The 18979-nt window shown below is 36.6% G+C and overlaps 1 protein-coding gene and 1 long non-coding RNA gene across 4 annotated transcripts; one reads left to right on the top strand and one right to left on the bottom strand.

The window, feature by feature from the left end:
- The first annotated feature begins 349 nt into the window (after positions 1-349).
- On the top strand, positions 350-4346 carry LOC113345188 (protease Do-like 7). 3 transcript variants are annotated; one of them, XM_026589002.1, is made up of 12 exons: positions 350-622; positions 770-985; positions 1089-1159; positions 1250-1384; positions 1730-1788; positions 1896-1932; positions 2079-2189; positions 2557-2646; positions 2854-2900; positions 3219-3376; positions 3469-3580; positions 3921-4346. In XM_026589002.1, the coding sequence occupies exons 2-10, from the start codon at positions 778-780 to the stop codon at positions 3226-3228; spliced, it is 768 nt and encodes a 255-aa protein (XP_026444787.1). In that variant the 5' UTR covers positions 350-622; positions 770-777; the 3' UTR covers positions 3229-3376; positions 3469-3580; positions 3921-4346. The 3 variants fall into 3 exon arrangements, with proteins under 3 accessions (XP_026444787.1, XP_026444786.1, XP_026444785.1); XM_026589001.1 differs by having other exon boundaries at positions 2835-2900; positions 3472-3580; XM_026589000.1 differs by having other exon boundaries at positions 2835-2900.
- A 7057-nt stretch (positions 4347-11403) lies between these two features.
- On the bottom strand, positions 11404-12934 carry LOC113345189. Its single transcript, XR_003358042.1, has 2 exons — positions 12224-12934; positions 11404-12019 (listed from the first exon to the last, which is right to left on the bottom strand). It is a non-coding gene; the product is annotated as an uncharacterized LOC113345189 (long non-coding RNA).
- Between the last annotated feature and the right edge of the window lie 6045 nt (positions 12935-18979).

The raw sequence follows: 18979 nt of genomic DNA, 5'->3' as shown, positions 1-18979 counted from the left end.
AAGAAAGCAATATTTCTAAAACTACTTTTTTGACCGACTTGTATAGCTGTCTACCACTAGTATATCAAGGTTGCTAATAGGGGGGAGCGGTGTACTTGGGATGTACCAAAATACAAATAAGACAAAATAACATTTATCTTGGATTGGTACACCCCAAGCAAATTGATACCCCCATTCACAGTCTTGCTAGTATATGGCCCGTGCCGATGGATCCCACTACGACTGGGTTACATCACCACGTCACTGGCAGGCGCAGTGTCACATTCAGTTTCTATTTCTAAAACAGGCTAGTAGAGGACCCGGGTTCAAATCCCGGCAACGGAACAAAACTGGTAAACAAAAAGGAAAAAATCGATAGGGAGAGGGAAAATCAATTCAATAAATTTATTCATCCTCCTCCTCTCTTTCTTTTTCATCAACTAAGTATCACTATCAACAAATCAATATGTCCACTACAACAATCAATGTCTTACTTACTGGTGGTGGTCTTCTCATCTCGTTGTCAATCGATTCTGTTTCCAAAACCAAATTTCTGTCTCTATTTATTGCAGAATTGAATTTTTATTGGGGCAGCACAAGAATCTTTGCTGAAAATGGATGCTTGGCAGCTTTGCTTGCACTTGTACGAAACTATACATGAAAAGTTAACCCACAACAGTTGTTATATAAACTTGTAAATCTCATGAATGAAGTGTTCTAACTTCATTTTTTTTTTTTTTTTTTGATTTAAACCTAATTGGAATTGTTTTTCTTTGAATTGCACACTCAGAGAAGTAAATGGGGAAAGAAATTTTGACATCTGCTCCTGCAAGTGCTGATGATTGGAGAACAACGTTAGCTAAAGTAATACCAGCTGTGGTGGCTTTAAGAGTTGTAAGATGTAAAGCCTTTGATACTGAATGTGAGGGTTCAGGTTCATCAACAGGGTTTATTGTTGATAAGAAACGAGGAATTATACTTACTAATCGTCATGTCGTGCAACCTGGTACTACTTGGTTTTCCATTTTTACTTAAGATTTGATCTTCCTGCATTGATGTTGTTTCGTAGCTTGTTTATTAGATTATGCTGTTTCTGTTTGTAATTGTAGGCCCTGTTGTTGCTGAAGCTATGTTTAACAATATGGAAGAGATTCCAGTTTTTCCTCTTTATAGAGATCCGGTGAGGAGTTGTCTTATCATTCTAACTGTTACTATAGTATGAGACCAAGTTGTCATTGCATCAGACTAATGCAGATAATTTTTCTTTTAGGTCCATGATTTTGGTTTCTTTCGATATGATCCTGGAGCGGTGCAATTTCTGAGCTACGAGGAGATACCTCTAGCACCTGAAGTTGCTTCTGTAGGACTAGAGATTAGGGTTGTGGGTAATGATAGGGGTGAACAGGTACTCATTCTAAGTCAGTGCATCTGTCTATTTCTTGTGTGCATCACTAGGGAGAAAGTAAGCTTTGGAAAAATTAGGTATATTTGTATTCGTCTCAAGAAAGAAGATTAGCAGCAGTTGCACGTTAACAAGTTGGGAGAGAAAGTTGAATGTTGTTATATTCTAGTTTATCCTCTATTTCTTTGTTTACATGCTTCTATCTTTTTGTTGGGCCTTGCACATTGTTGCAACTGCTTATAGTCAGCACAAGAGATTTCTACATAGCACCATTTCGTTACAGAAGTTATATGCTGCGTATATAACCAATTTAGCAATCTGTTGATGAGTGATTTAATACATTTTCAGGTTTCAATTTTGGCAGGAACAATAGCTCGTTTGGATAGGAACACACCTGTGTACACATAGTATGTGGTTCGTTGTTATAGTTGCTGTGTTGATTACTGAAATTTGTAGTTAGAAAAAGCTGTATTATATATTTTTAACATGTTGTGGACGTTGTACTTTTGTGCAGTGATGGTTACAATGACTTCAACACGTTCTACATGCAAGTAAGCGGCTTAATATTTAAGACTTACACATTGCAGTATGGTTTTAGGACTTGTCAAGACCCATTATTTGCGGAGATGAAATTTGGTTATCTGTCATTATGATTTGGTTGTTTCTCTCTTTACTTTACACTGCATCTGGGACAAAGGGCGGCTCAAGCGGTTCCCTGGTCGTGGATTGGCAAGGAAGAGCAGTGGCTATGAACGCTGGAGGAAGTCTGGACGAATCTCTTAGAGCATATTTTCTTCCATTAGAGCGAGTATGTTTGAAGTTTTTTTTTTATCATATTCCAGCTTTGTGGTAAATGAAACGTAGTTTGCTGCTTGTTTATCTTGAACTACTTTTGGCTTGACATATGAAGTTGCCTCCTGAACATTTATGGTTTTGTAATTGGATTATTCATTAGTTATGCATTATATTTATTTTGTGGCGGTGTTCTTTGCGTCATATGTTCTTAGAGCGCAAGATTTCTATTGGAAGAGAAAAAAAAAAGCATAACGAGGCCCTGTACATCCTGTGTTATTGACAATTGGTGATAAAAGGTCTCAGAAGTTCTTTATAGCTATATGACTATAAGAGTTAGCTTGTTGTGCTCATGCATTTCAATCATTTTTTTTACATAACAGGTTGTTAGGGCATTAAATTTTATCCAGAAGAGTAAAGACTTGTCTGGATGTGGATGGGAGGCTGTTACTATTCCTCGAGGTACACTTCAGGTTAGTCGGTTGAACTTCAATCACCACGTCCCTGGTTACTGCATTGATGAAAAGTTTTACATTGTTGTATGTCTGGACTGGGAAATAATTTTTGCAAATGATTTGCTTACTTCATCGGGAGAAAGAAAGGACAATTCAGTATCCTATTCTTTTCTACTGAAGCAATTGCTTTCTAATTTAATTTTTAGGCAACTTTTCTTCATGAAGGTTTTAATGAGACACGCAAACTGGGACTCAAAAGTGAAACAGAACAGGTGCCTTTCGTTCTTTTCTTTTCATTGATTTTGTTTTGTAGTTTCTACTTGTTGTTGAATGCTTTAGTTAGTTTGAATTTTAGTAGTAATTGAACACGAGTCTGAGGAGGGCCACGACACACTTAGTATGACGATTTTCCGGAAGGTGAGTAGTTGGATTTTCTGCTGTGCCATATGTATCTTAACACAAATAAGAGTAAAACACTTAAGCTGGTCCTGCCCCCGTCTTCTGATTGTATGCTTTTCCTTATTTGAGGTAAGTGCAAGGCAAGAATAGTTAAATGAGTTATTTATAAATTTGCTTCTATTTTCTGGCAGGGATAAGTGAAGGAGGTTATTGTGGGGACCGATGTAAGAGATGGCAACGGCACCACGCGAATAGTGAGCTGGTGTGGGTGTATTGTTCAGGAACCTCACCCCGCTGTTCGTGCACTTGGATTTCATCCCGAAGAAGGGCGATGTGTATATGTGTCTAGGTAAGAGTTGTCCCGTCTTAATTTTATCGGTTCTATTAGTCAACTGTAAGGCTTTGTTACCTTTTCTAATAAACTGTCACCTCTTTCTGCAGAAGTTCTGGTGGAAGTCCAGCACGTACATATGGTCTCGAGGCGAGGAAGTGGATAGTTGAAGTCAATGAGAAACTCACTCCTGATCTGGATTCTTTTGTCGAAGTGATAAAGGTGCGTTTTGGTTTACTATCCTGCATATGATATCTACAAAATCCATACCAACTTCACAGAAATATGTATTTCGACTTCATGTTCATGTAGAATTAATTGACGCTTATCCAAACTCTTCTCCTGGTCCCTTATATCTGCCCCCTTTATTAAACAGTTTGAGAAACCAACTGCAAAAAGTATTAACCATGACTTAATCTCCAGAATTCCGTTTGTCGAGTACGAATCTAGATTGGTGTTCATTTTCCTTATGAACAGATCCTATACTTATAGTTATTTATTTTTATTTTCCCACTTTTACACGAGATGTTCTTAGTTGTGTAACTTTAATACTAACATACAGGGGCTGGAGCACGGGGAGTTTGTTCGTGTCAGAGCGGTGCTCTTAAATGGGACTTCTAAAATGTACAGCCTCAAGCAGGATCTTCATTACTGGCCTGCATGGGAATTGAAATTCGACATGGAGACAGCAGTGTGGCGGCGTGGAATAATCAAGGCACTAAATGTCTAAATGCAAGGGTAGACTAATCTAAACTTTTTGATGAAGTTCGATAGAAAATGTTGCAAGTTTCGCTAGTATAATGCCTCGAAAACATGTTCACCTGAATCAAATTACCAACTGACTTTCTCTTGTACAATGGCTTACTGCACAGCCATATATTCCAATGAAAATTTGAATAGAAACTGTGACGGGGAAGGCTAAATTTCATTTTGTGATCTTTATCTTGTTAAAGAAAGACAATGAGATGTGTTAGCATTACTTTGAGAATCAGTAACAGCAACCTTCATCTTTAAGTATAGGAATGTGAGTCTGGTCAAGCTTCCTTCCGAATAAAATTAACAGCGCATTCGGTTCAAGATTTTCATATTCCAGGAATTGGATTATAGGGTGATCCAATTCCTAGAATTGAATTCCAAAGAATGGATTACTTAATAAAAAACGTGTGTTTGGTTGGGATAATTGGATTGCATGGTAGTCCAAATTATAGTATCGCTTATATACCCTTACACTTTGAAATTCCAATTCCTAAACTAAAATAATTTCAAAATTCAAATTTCATTAATTTCATTTTTGTGTAGTCCTGTTTCAAACTGCAGCTCAACACCAACAACGATGTAGACCGATTATAACTCAAACCAAAATTATCGAAATATTACAGTTGACAACCTTTAAAAAAAAAATCTCTTCTGAAATTCTGTCAGAAATTCTATCAAACACGTTATGCTCATCTTCACATAATCAAACCAAAATCCTTAAGTCTATAAAAATTTATGTCAACATGTTTTTCTCAATATTTTGAATTCTATACTGATTGCTTGTGTTATGGATAGTATTTATAAAGATGAAGGAAGTTTGCCGAAACAATTAATTGAACAAAAAAATGCCAGCAGTTGCTGATATAGTGCTATAAAGAGATGTATAGCTGAGTCCAAATTATCTCCACTCCCAGGTACATTTGGGGTTGGTGTTTCTCATCACAGTGGCATGTTAGGTTCATGTCAATGGATGTTGGTTTATCTGTTCCCTATCACTAAGACGACCCATTTACAAAACTTTGTGAGGCACGTCTATCTTTCTTATGGGAGTTTATACATATGAAGCTAGATATCAAGCAACATGCAGAACAAACTTTAACTTTTTAAACGAACTCTAATTCGTTTTGCGAACACTTGGTGATTCTTATGCACAATTCGAAGCCTTTTTTGTACTTCATCAAATTTTTTTTTGATCGGTATAGAGAGAAGTAAGGGTGCACAGGAACCGAGCCGGACCGATGGACCGAACCGGAACCGATGGAACCGTACCTGATTTTGGACCGAACCGAGGTACAGGGTACAGGTACCGGTCCAAAATATAGGAACCGAGCTCTGGGGGTACAGGTACACGGTCCAATACAAGAACCGTCCCGTACCGGACCGAATTCCCGAATGATTATGACCGTTAGATTTAGGGGATAAGGGATCGTGTCAGTCGTTGGATTATAGGGGGGTATATAAGCTAACATTAACTGGTTACTTGGTTAGGGTTTCAGTTCTGTTTTTCGCCTCTTCTGTGTCTGAGTTCTGAGAAGGAGAAGAACTTCTTCTATCTTCTCTGTTAACCTTCACTTCAAAAGACTAAACAACTTGGAGATTGTCTTCGTAGTATTTTCCCTCACTGTGTTTCTTCTCATCGTTCTCATCCACTCATACAGGTTCAATTTCATTTCCTTACCAACTATTATATACCCAGCCATGGAAATGGAGAAATTAGTAACCCCAAAGATTTACCATTGATTCTTGTTCTGATTCTAAAATCCCGCAACTCATTATTCAATTTGTGGATCTCAAACCTGCTGGAACCAGATTTAGGTAAGTGTTTTTTCTTTTCTTTTCAATTATTATTTTTTTGATTGAAACCATTTTTGTTTCATTTTTCATTTCTAGGGTTTTTTTCAAATCTCTAACTATGTCTGATATAAAATTATTGTTTTGAGATATGGGTGTTACTCAAAAATGATTATTATTGCTAAAGCTGTTCGATTCAGTGTTTCTGGTTATTTAGGGTTTGAGAATCTTGAGATGTCCTTTAATTCATTAGTCCGTGAAGATGACTTGAACCGTCTCGTGTTTGACTAATGATACTGTTTATGTTTTTGCAGCCTTACACTATAAACAGTGCCAAAGTAATCTTCTTGAACCCAAGGCCTCAGACAAGGGCTTGCAAGGGTTCCGCCAATATTTGGTACAATTGTGAGTTTATGACAGAATTCTCCAAGAAAAATATCACTTCTGTTCAAGTGAAATCAAGTGAGTTTGCATGCCTATTCTCAAAACAATGAAATCATATCATACAAATATGATTTACATGCCTTCTGTTAGGGGTGTTTCCCAATTGTCTATAGTTGACACCAAAATAGCAGTTTACATGCCTTTTTCTTATGGAACAGAATTCTTCTGTGAATCACTGAATCTGTGATTGATATTAACGGATTGTTGTTTTCTCTAGCGAGTAGCGGCTTAAAGGATTTTCTTCATCTCCCACCAAACCTTCATAGCGAGTAGCGGCTTAAAGGATTCACTGCAATCACCGTAAGATCTTTTTCTTCTTCATATGGATGTTGTTTCTTTTACACTTCTGAAACTAAATCTATGCTTTTAATGTTCTGTCACATTTTTGGATGATTTTTTTTGCTTTTAGATCTTTGATTCATGAGCAGTAGTTTAGCCGTGAAGATGGAAATGCTATTCTAAAGCTAGGGTTACCTAAAAATTTCTGTAATAGACTAATAGTTCTATTATAATTCTAATTCCACTGGAATTGTAACAAGGATCTCCCAAAAACTCTCTTACAGGATCTACTGGGCTCACTTTGGATAATATAGTCTTATATACATTTGATTATCTTAGAGATTTGGAGTTTGACTAAGCAATTGTATCCATTTTCTTCATCCAGGTAATACTGTATAGCTTTCCATTTTTGTTGAAATTCGGATCTTAATAGTCAGCATTGAGATCCGATAGACAGTTAATTTGCAGAAACATTTTCAGGCTTATTTTAACTGAAAAGTGCAACTGACTTGGATACATTCAAATTATACATGTTGATTAGTGTATGTTGTTGCGCATAGGTGATAACTCGGCCTGAATAAAGAGAGTCTGAACTGTAGTTAACTCTCCAATCTTTTCTCCAAGTCTGCAAAACAATGAAACACTTATGCTTATGCAGTTATGCTTAGAACAATGTTTTATGCATTTATGCTTCAGTTGAGTTCTTATTTCATTTCTTGTTTGATTTCATTTCTTGTTTCATTTATTGTTTCATTTCTTGTTTCATTTCAGTCATAAGCTGGCATGGATGCATCAAGTCAAGCTCATGAAATAGCTACTCCTACACCTACAACTGCTACACCTACCACTGCCACAGATACAGTTGTTGGATCCTCAATGCAACCAACAAATGAAGCAGCACAGCCAGAGACAGCAGCAGTAGATGTAGAAGCTACTTCTACTCAAAAGGGTGGTAGTAAGATAACTTCTAACGTTTGGAATTATTTCAAGAGGTTAAATGTTCAAGATGCTGCATGCAATTACTGCAAGAAGGTGATATTGGCTCATACTGGAAAGAATGGTACAATTGGAATGTGGAAGCACTTCAACAGATGCAAGCAGAATCCTAACAAGCCAAAGCCAAAAGGACAACAAACTCTGACATTAAATCCTGCAGCACTGGGTGAGGATGAAGGTCAGTTAGTCTGTACTAATTTCAGTCAGGATAAATGTAAAATGGCAGTTGTTGAATTTATTATAATTGATGAGATGTCATTTAGAGCAGTTGAGGGTGAAGGTTTTAGGAGAATGATGCATGTCTTAGAGCCTAGATTTGTTGTGCCAAGTAGAATGACTATTTATAGATGTTTATTATACATGTATGTATTAGAGAAAGAAAAGTTGAAAAATTACTTCAAGTCAACCAAGCAGAGGGTTAGTTTGACAACAGACACATGGACTTCACCAAACAATTTCAACTACATCTGTGTAACAGTTCACTTTATTGATCAGCAGTGGAAGTATCAAAAGAGAATTATTATGTTTTGTGAGGTTAGTGGTCACAAAGGAATTGACATTGGTGATATGTTAGAGAAGTGTTTGTCAGACTGGGAGCTTAAAGATGTGTTTACTGTCACTTTGGATAATGTGAGTGCCAACAAGGTAGCAATGGATTATTTGAAGACTAGTATTGTTTCAAAGACAGGGGCAGAAGAGAGAGCTAAGTACTTGCATGTAAGTATATGTATATGAATATGAGTCATATGACTTATTTATTTATTTTACTTTCTACTTATTTATTAAAATATCTAATACTTGTTTGAATTCACCTTTTCAGGTAAGGTGTGCAGCTCATGTACTTGCACTTGTGGTAAAAGATGCTGTGAGGGTCTACAACAAATCAATTGCAAGAATCAGGTCAGTTGTCAAGTATATAAAAGGTTCTCCATCTAGGTTGGCTAAGCTTAAGCGTTGTGCAAAATTAGTTGGAATAGAGTCTAAGGTAACATTGATATTAGATGTTAAGACTAGGTGGAACAGCACATTCTTGATGCTACAGGCTGCAGAAGTGTTTGAAAAAGCATTTATTAGGTTAGAAAGGTATGACAAGGAATATCGGCAGTTGTTTTATTACCCAAAACAGAGTGAGAAAGATCTACCTGATGCTAATGATTTTGATATTGATGTTAATGTTGGTGAAGAAGAAGAAGAATTTAGTGAAGAAGAACAAGAAGAAGTTGAGGTGACAGGGAAGAAGAAGGCACAAAAGAAGAAGAAGAAGGTAGTAGTGAGGAAACCTGCTCCATGTGAAGAGGACTGGATCTTTGCCAGAGGACTTGTCAAATGTTTGAAAGTATTCTTTGATGCCACTGTCGCATTTTCAGCCTCGACTAAGGTAACAACAAACACTTTCTTATGGCAATTAGTTATCATATATGAGCAACTAGTTGAGTTTAGAGATAATGTAGATGAAGATCCTTTTATTGCTACTATGGCTGGAAAAATGTTTAAGAAGTATAACAAATATTGGGGTGATTATGCAAAGATGAACCCTACAATCTTTTTTGCCATGTTGTTAGATCCTAGAGAGAAAGAAAAAGGACTACAATTTTCTCTTGATCTCTTGTATGGGAAGAGTTCTTCTAAGGTTGAATCTGTTATGAAGCTTGTTAAGTTGGATTTTAAGATTCTATTTGAAGAATATAAGGATGTTTATTCAGTTCATGAGGAGTCAAGTAGTTCTATCCAGGGACAAGCCAAAGCAGTGGTAAGTAAACCAGTGACAGGGCCAAGTCGTATGAAAGAGTTGATGTCAAGGAGTAAGAGGTTCAAGAAAGGCCCAAATGATGATGAGGGAAAAACAGAGTTGGATAAATATTACATTGACGAGTATGAACAAGGTGAAGGAGAAGATGATGAGGAGGAGTTTGACTTATTGGGTTGGTGGAAGACCAACAGTACAAAGTATAAGATACTTGGACATATGGCTAAGGACATATTAGCCATTCATGTGTCTTCTGTTGCCTCTGAGTCTGCTTTTAGCACAGGAAAGCGAGTCTTAAGTCCTTGTAGAAGCTCTTTATCTACAAGGACAGTTGAGGCATTGCTTTGCACACAAAGCTGGCTAAGGAAGCCAATACAACTTGATCTTCTATCTGATTACATACCAGATGATGATGTTGAAATTGAAGAAGGTAACATATTACATTATTACTTGTGTTTGGCAGTAATAGATATAGTCTAATGGTTACTAACTGCTATTATTTTTTTTTTGCAGCGTTACTTGGTCCTATCAACAATGATGACACCACAAGTGTTGCTGACATGGATTAGAAGATCAATATTCAAGGCTACTACAGCACTGCTAGACTGCTAGTTGTTCTTTTATCAGATTTTCTCATTTTCAAGACTTAGTGTGTGTCTGTGACTACTGCTACTTATTTTTTAAGATTTTCAAGACATTGTTTGTTTGGTTTGCCATTAATATTGCTACTTATTAGTTGTTGCTTTGAGATATTGAAAAATAGGTAAAAAAGTAAAAAACATGGCAGTAGGTTTCTGTTTTTTTTTTTTCCCCCTGAAATGGAACCGGAACCGGTACTGGTACCGACCGGAACCGGCCGGTCCAAAATGGAACCGGAACCGAGGTACTCGGTACCGGGACCGGTCCATTTTTTTGGTACCGAAGGGTGTAAGGTACAGGTACTCGGTCTCGGCAAGAACCGAGCCGAACCGTACCGTGTGCACCCTTAGAGAGAAGTCAAAAATACATGAAGAATGAACCCTCACTTTGCACGACCAAATAAAAGTGGGAAAATTAGATGCAGGCCCAAAAAAAAAATATTTTTATTGTCAGGTCCACAATTAATTTTAGATACCGTGACACCCAAAATTATCCGAAATTATTAAGAATCAATACATAACTTGTTATGCATACTATTTTTTTCAGTCATATGCATATTATTTTTTTCAGGGGTGTAATTGGCAATGCAACTTGGATATAACATATCTAAAAAACCGCGCCTTGGAATTTTACAAATTTTATATCGTTGGAAATCTTTTTAAGAAAGCTACACAACGAGTACCAACAACAATATCATTTTTTTTTTGTTTTTTCACGAAAAAATCGGAGGTGATCATCATTTTAGGAAAAATTTCGAAAACTAACTACAAATTCGTTATGCAGCCTCCAAAAAATATGCATAACACAATATGCATACACCACAAAAGATGCATAACACGTTATGCAACCATTTTTTTTTCATGCATCAATTATTTTGGTTATGCAGCCATTAAAAAGTTGTATATGCCTGAATCCAACATAAAAAGCAGACGCATAACGAATTATGCAACCATTTTGTCGATTGTATAGCAAGTTATGCATCTATAACAGGTTATGCAGCCATTGTTTTAGTTGATTTTAGTGCACACAAATAAAGTTGATGCATAATGCATTATGCAACCATATTTTCAGATGCATAATAGGTTATACATCCATTTTCACGAATGCATGACAAGTTATGCACATATTATTGTAGGTGCATGACAAGTTATGCAGTCTTTTTTTTTGTTGGATTCCATACCAACAAAAAGGTTGCTGCGTAACGTGTTATGCAACCATTTTATGGACTGCATGACAAATTATGCAACAACTTTTGTAGATGCATAACAGGTTATGCAACCATTTTCATGGATGCATAACAGATTATTTCACCATTTTCATGGATGCATGATAGATTATTTCACCATTACGACCAAACACCTACACCAGCATATGATAGAAAGAAGATGGAAAATCACAAAATCCAGAAAGTGGTAGCTTAATAAATATGTTTGATGATGATAAAATCTGTTTTCGGGCATTTTGATTAATTTTACTATGAAAACAGAACACCAAGGAAACTCCTAACTGTACACACCACTGAAACATAATGGAATACCCATTCTGAACAATAATTTACACCTTACCCCCTATAGGACAACAATTGCACTGTGTCGCGGAACACATTTCATTTGTGAAATCACTTGTAGCTCCGATTTAACTCGTATCACTTCAATCGTTCTTGACCATGTTTGTTATTCAGGAACTCTTTCTCCTCTCATTTCATCACTTACTCAACTCACACACATTCGTCTTGCTGAAAATTAATTTTACGGGCCAATTCCTTCTTCCATTTCTTCTTTCGTTAATCTTGAATCCCTAGTTCTTACACACAATTCATTCTCTGGTAATCTTCTTCCTTAACGAAGTTCACTCAAATCACTCAAAGCTTTAGACATTTCTTACAACACCTTTACTGGTAATCTCCCGAATTCCTTTAGTTCGCATTGTCTTGTGATGGAACCCTGTTCAGGAAAATAGGATGGTGATGTCCCAATAGGTTCTACAGCCAAGTAGGCAACAGGTGCACGCTGTGTAGAAGAAAGGAGCGATTCATCAGAAAGCAATAACGAAACAATATCATCGACATCATGCTTATTTTGCAATTACAGAGTGAACACAACATGAAGTACGAAGAAATGCTAAGATAATGAGTGGGAATACACAAAAAGATATTGTAGTCGTTGTCGTAATCCTACTTCAATTAAATTAGGGGGAAAAAATCAGTCGCTTACCCTGAAATTGGTATCAATACCAGCACAAAACCCACATCCTGGTTGAAGTCGCTAATACACAGTAGATCCATATCAAGAATTCCCTAGGACAATCATCTACATATATAGAAACATCTAACGCATCAGGAACAAAATCCTCAAAATTCCAGGTAGGGAAAACCTAGTTATCAATCACCGAGCGAACCAGAATCTAGTTTCCTTGTCGATCCACATCAATCAGATCCAAAAAGAATATACATAAAAAAAATGATATTAATCACAGTAAGGATTTCAAAAAATAAATAAATATGAAAATCGATGTTATTCAGTGACTGATCGAAATCGGTTTATGTTGATCGAACAAAAGCCTTCTTTCTTGATTAAAAGATAAAAGACGAAGGAAGAAACAAATCCGGAAAAAAAAAGACTGAAGGAAGAGGAAGAAGCGAGAGGAGAAAACTAATTATAAATAATATGGGTGCCAGATAAATTTCGTTCTCAAAAATGGATGCGCGAATGAAGTTTTGCGCTCGTGGGTTTCATAGTAGAGAAAAATATAAAAATGGGTGTGGGCGTAGTTTTCACATAAAAGAAGGAAGGTCAGGAAGACCACCCAAAACATCACTACAACGAGATAAAAACAACTGCATACAGAAAATCTACACAAACAAAATGACCAACAGACAGGAGTGCTCCAAGCACCATGGAGAGCCAGCTCCCTCAAGGGGGTGGAAAATAACCTCATTCCACCTTATTATAAAGTGATCCAAAGACACGTTTTTAAAGGGACATTTGTCATGCAACCAGTAAGCTACCGTCCACTTAATAGAGTCTATGATACCCTTTTCAGTCTTTCTGATATTCTGGAAGGCTCGCAAGTTTCATTCTTTCCATAAGCTCCACATAATAGCAACCAGAAGGACCTTAAGAACAGTCGCTTTTCGACCAGGAGTCGTCTTAAAGGACCAACCATTCAACAAAGTTCTAACATCCATTGGAGTCACCCAACAAAGAGACCACTCCTTTAAGAACGCGTTCCAAATCTTCCAGGATACCGAGCAGTGGATAAGGAGGTGATTTGGAGACTCTTTATCCCTCAAAAATAAGTAACAATGATTCACCCAATATTGAGCCCAACCTCTCTTGCACATATTGTCTTGAGTCGAGATCTTACTGTACCCTGCCACACATAAAAAAATCCCACTCTGGTAGGCCACCAATGCGACCAGAATTTTTTAGAGTGACAAAACTTGTGAGAGTCAGGAGCTGATGAGCACAACCACAAATAAAAAGATTTAACAGAGAACGAGCCCTTTGAAATTTTTAGTACTTCATCAATTGAAGAATCCACATAAGTGATTTAAAACCCTTAATCGCCTGTTAGTACTTAACCGATTCATATGAATTTATATGCGAGCGATAAAAGACAATAAGAATCCACTTCTTGAGATGATGATAAAATACTCCAATTCATGAGGAAAGACTCTAATCCTAGAAGGTTAGACCACTGCTCGGTCGAACTCGCAATTGTTGCCATCTCAATCTTGTTTGTCAAGTTTAGGTGATCAAAACCATAAGTCTTGGTTTCTAGTCTACTTATAGCTATGTCTCGGATTAAGATAGAACGTGTAGTTGAGCTTTATACTTCACATCGTTCATCGGTTGAAGACGAAGGTCTACTGAGGAGAACTTGGAGGAACTTCATCAACAAAAGGTATGTGGAGACTAAAACTTATCTATCACTCAGAAGTTTATTCTATTCTATCTCCTATTGAGACTAAGTCGTATAGCTATATAGACTCTTACATTATACACATTTGATATTTTGAGCTGAGTTTAACTCGCTTATATCTTTCTCGAAATATGTGTTAGAAAGCTTTTTTACGTTAGCTACGATCATCATTATTCTTGACGAGTTTAGTTAGAAACAATTTTTTTGTTGGAAACTAAATAATGAGTCAAAATGTGAAAATTGCCTTGAAACATCTTACATGATTTGTGTGAGACAATCATTTAATGTCTACTAGGAATGTTTATTATTGATCATTCGATCACTTGAAAATTACTTATAAGCTAATGGTATGTGTGAGACGGCCATTGTTGTCTTCAAAGGATGTTTCAATGATTGAAACGGGAGTTAGAACAATTAACCATTGTCTGGATATAGCACAATATGCATAACAATATGCAAACTGTTGTAGCATGATTCAGGTCCGGGAACCAAGTTTGCATACCAGTATGCAAACGGTTTTAACTGTTAAAGTCCGGGAACCAAGTTTGCATACCCGTTTGTGAACGATTTCACCAGAGTTAGGTCCGGGACGACAGTATGCGCACCCGTTCGCAAACTATCGGAAAAGACCAAAGTCCGGAACTTAAGTTGGCGTACCCGTTTGGAAACTTAGTTGGTTAAGTTCTAAAATCGGTAATTATGATTTCATACTCATGATCAAATACATTTATATATTAAGGAACGCATTCTTTGCAAACCGTGGCTAAATGTTCATGAATTGATTCTCTTGAATCAAATCTGATTTTGCTTCAATTGTGTCTTATATACTTCTATGAGAATATAAACAATTGAACAATTCTATGAGCAACACAATTAGATTCATTTGATTATCATTTGATCTAGAAGTGTTAGATGAATGTGGTTAATACAAAAGTGTTCATATGGATAACTTCGGTTAACTATTGTTGAGCCAACTCAATATACACGTTTAGGTACGGTTACCCATATCTAAATTAAGGTACATTTCATTTGTGTGTAACAAGCTAAGACCATCTAACAGTGGAGATATATTCCTTTGGTTTAAAGCAAACTTAGCTTGAATCTTAAATCAGGTTTTCATCTAACAGTGAATATTGATTGCTTTATTAGTAAGCTAACTTAAAATGCAAACCGTGATTTGAAAAACTATATAAGGGAGAACTCTAGCAACTGGAAAACCTAATCCCCACACTTCTTTGTGATACTAGTTGCGTACTAGAGTCAATTTTCCTTTAACCAAATTTTTTCCTAAAAGCATTATAGGTTAACGACTCGAAGACTTCATTGGGATTGTGAAGCCGGACCCAACTATGTTCTATGTGGTTGCATGTTTTGATCTTACTTGTTCTATCGTATTGAGTACTATATTCTCTAAGATTGGCTCGAGATTTATCTCCGATAGGTAAGATATAAAAAGTAATCACAAAGTTCTTCGTCTCATTCTTTGTAATTCCACAATAACTTCTACTACTACTATATAGTTAAGTTATTGCGAGGTGATTGATATTTCTAGGATGTACCAGATGGCCCAGCCGATAAATGGTTGCAGCCGGGTGATATTCTTGTTCGAGTGAATGGAGAGGTAATGCTGAAAACATATATCTTATGTAATCATTCAAACCACTAGTATCACAATTTGTAACTTAGACCCGATTTAAATTGTGTTTGGTTAGAAACAGTAACATAAGAAATTCAGAATTGTAAAAGCAACATAGCCCAAGCTTGCAATTTTTTTTAAGAATCATGTTTATTTTGATACCTATCTATTCCTGAACAGGTCATCACTCGATTTCTGGATTTGGAGACTATACTTGATAATAGCGTGGACCAGAGGATCGATTTGTTTATTCAAGGGGGTGACATTTCCCTACCTGTAAATTTATTGGTAATTTGACAGAAGTGCTTCCTTGCTTGTTCAGTTGTGCTTTGGCACATTTTATTTTTGAGCTTCTTACACATGAACTTCAAATTGGACATTTGCATTCGTTAGTACCAGACAATACTAATAGGTTTTCATTTATCTCCAAAGTCCCTTCTGCCCGTAGTAATTAGATGTGTGAAATGCAAAAAACTTGTGATGCGACTATTTGATTAAAAAAATACTGAACTCCGTGCCAAGAACCGTTGATGTGTTTTTGTGGTGGCTGTCTAGGTTCAAGATTTGCATTCCATAACACCGAATTCCTTCTTGGAAGTAAGTGATGCAGTAATCCATGCGCTTTCTTACCAACAGGTGAGTTTGGACTTGTAATAATTATGGTATTGTCCCACTGGGATCATTTTGAAGTGCACGTATTTTGAAATTTTAATGTCCACTTCTTTTGTAGCTAAAGAAGTTGTAGCTTTCCAATACAAAGTTTGATTCGGTGTCTCAAGGACCGCATCAAAAAAATGAATATCTTAGTTGTGTAATATATGCTTGCTTTTCATATGTAATCTGATTTCCGATTCAAATGTGGTGTTGTGTATGTTGCTAAACCAGGGTAAGTCATCTTTAATTTAATTTGTTGAATTTATCTACGTCTCCTCTGCCTGATTTTGAATGTTTATAGTGTGGAAGAAATCTGTTGCATTATTGGTTAACTCTACTTTAATTTCTCTAACTAGTTTAGTATTACTCTCTCTAGAACCAAACATTCCTACTTTCTAGAATTTTTAATTTTATGGCTAATATGAAAGTCGTATATTACCAACAAGCCGCAGTAAGGCCCGCATTGCCTCTTGCATCAAAGTTTTTATCTTCAAGCCACTGCTACAGAAATGACCCGCCATCTGAAACTAATTTGTTCACTACACGTGAGGTTGGCACGTTAGAACCTGGAGCTGAAGCTGCAAACAAAGATATGACAGATGGTTTTCGTAGGAGTGTGCCTACTGATCAACATGTTGGTGGAGAAATAGACTCTCCAGGAGAATCTAATGCTGGAACAAAGAAGCAACATCCGGAGGATGATGCATCTACTAAGGACATTGTGTTGTCGAACTGCGCCATACGCGAACCTGCAGAAGGAAGGTTGATAGACATCACCGGGAAAGGTGATCGAGGGGGTATAGCAGCTAATGCTTCAGTTTCCGAACGAGTATTAGAGCCCACACTTGTCATGTGTGAGGTGAGGCACTTACATTATTCTCGATAGTAGATAGTTATCGTCTCCTGTATCTGATTCATGTGACAGGTATCCTTCATGCACATTATTTTTTTCTTGATATAAATTGTCAATATATTATTCAAAGATTATTTTTTTCTTTATAGTATTTTTATCTCTAATATATCAGCTATTGCTCTTTTTTCATCCCGGTGACAGAACCTGCTTTACTACGAGGGGATTCAGTGTTCCTTGTGGGTTTGACCAAAAGTCTGCGAGCAAAATCAAGGAAATCAAATGTTGTTGATTGAACTCGTATAAAAACTGGCCGGAGTACATGGCAACCAATATGGAGGTGATTGAACTTGATTCTGGTACTTTCTATCTTTTTACCACATTGACTAGATCCTAATCATATAAAATCTCATGCATTTTCCGATACTGACTACTACTTCATTCACAGTTTTGTTTGTCTTAGATCCAATAAGACGTCGAGTTTTATGTGTTAAAGGTTGTTTGGCTGGATCAGAAGCTGCAAAAAAGTTAGAAACTAATGACATGCCATGGTCCTAAAAATCAACAAAGAGCTCGTTACTTGTTTCCGGGACGTAGAAAAGGCTTGCCAAGGATTAGATGTGTCTGAAGAGAGCCACACGATTTTCCGGAAGGTGAGTACAGACAGATTTTCTGCTATGCTATGGATCTTAACATAAAAAAGAGTAAAACACTTAACCTGATACTGCTCCCATCTTCTGGTTGTATGCTTTCCTTATTTGATTCTGGTACTTTCTAATTATATGAGATTAAGACATGAGTGAAGAAGACATCAACGTGTGAAAACAAAGAGAAGCTTGTTAAATTTGTGATCAGCAGTGACGTTGGGGGGTTATCCAATATGGAATTGCCACTAGCATGAAATATTAGATTTTGGGATCTCCCGATGGATGAAGCTACATGATATTGCTTTTAATAGCAAATTTCATAAGACCATTTCTGACTATAGGTGCTAAAAATATTGTGTAGATGTCTTATTTGGACTTTTATTCAAGGAGGTTTACATGTATATAGCAAAAATAAGACTTTCAGCTCATCAACCATTTCCAGTAGTGTAGTGCCAAACACTATAACGATAGCAATTTGAATATAGCTCGGTGTGACTTCAAGCATCCAACGTTTCTAAAGTAAAAATAAAAATAAAATTTTTAACTTTTAGGGCGGACTTTCAGACACTGTCCGTTGTGTCTAGTCAAGTTAATTGTGTGGGGACTAGTTGGATACTGATTTTTTAACATAAGACAATTGAGTTATTTCACATCTAGCGTGTTTGAATATCAGAAGCAGAACTGATTTTGCTTCTCCAGAAATAGAAGTAGAAGTAGAAGTTACAAGTAAAATTATTTTACTTCACAAAAAGTTTACTTTTCTGCTTCTAAAAGTCGTTCTGAAATAATTTGAATACATCAACATCATTATTCGACATAGAGACATCAACGTGGCGTCCTGTGATAATCAAGACACTAGATGCAAGTATCCAGTAATATATTCTGTTTGACAAAGCTTGATATAAGATATTGTACTCTCGCTAGTCTATTGCTTAACATGAACACCTGAATCAAGTAACCCGTATGATTTTCTTTTGAATCGAAACTCTGATGGGAAGGGCTAAATTTCATTTTGTGATCTTTTTATCTTGTACTATAAGAAAGACAATGAGATGTGTTGGCATTACTTTGAGAACCAGTAACACGGTTCGGTTCCCACCACACACACAGTGGGGGTAGTTGTTTATCGGTCCAACATGGGGCCACCAGCCCACCAACCAAAATCCAAGAAACAAAACAAAAATCTTTTCCCCTCTGATTCATTTATTCATCTTTCGTCTTCTTATTTTCTTTCTTTCTTTCAATCCTAGTCGGTCTC

This window comes from Papaver somniferum, unplaced genomic scaffold, assembly GCF_003573695.1.
Source record: "Papaver somniferum cultivar HN1 unplaced genomic scaffold, ASM357369v1 unplaced-scaffold_81, whole genome shotgun sequence".
NCBI classification, from domain to species: Eukaryota; Viridiplantae; Streptophyta; class Magnoliopsida; order Ranunculales; family Papaveraceae; genus Papaver; species Papaver somniferum.
Note: the sequence above shows the minus strand (reverse complement) of the source record. Positions and strands in the feature narration are given on the sequence as shown.

Excerpts from the sequence above, each read along its gene's own strand:
- LOC113345188 (XM_026589001.1), top strand. The coding sequence starts at position 778 with ATGGGGAAAGAAATTTTGACATCTGCTCCTGCAAGTGCTGATGATTGG. Across the intron at positions 1,789-1,895 it reads AACACACCTGTGTACACATA|TGATGGTTACAATGACTTCA; the intron begins GTATGTGGTTCG and ends ACTTTTGTGCAG. Across the intron at positions 2,190-2,556 it reads ATTTTCTTCCATTAGAGCGA|GTTGTTAGGGCATTAAATTT; the intron begins GTATGTTTGAAG and ends TTTACATAACAG.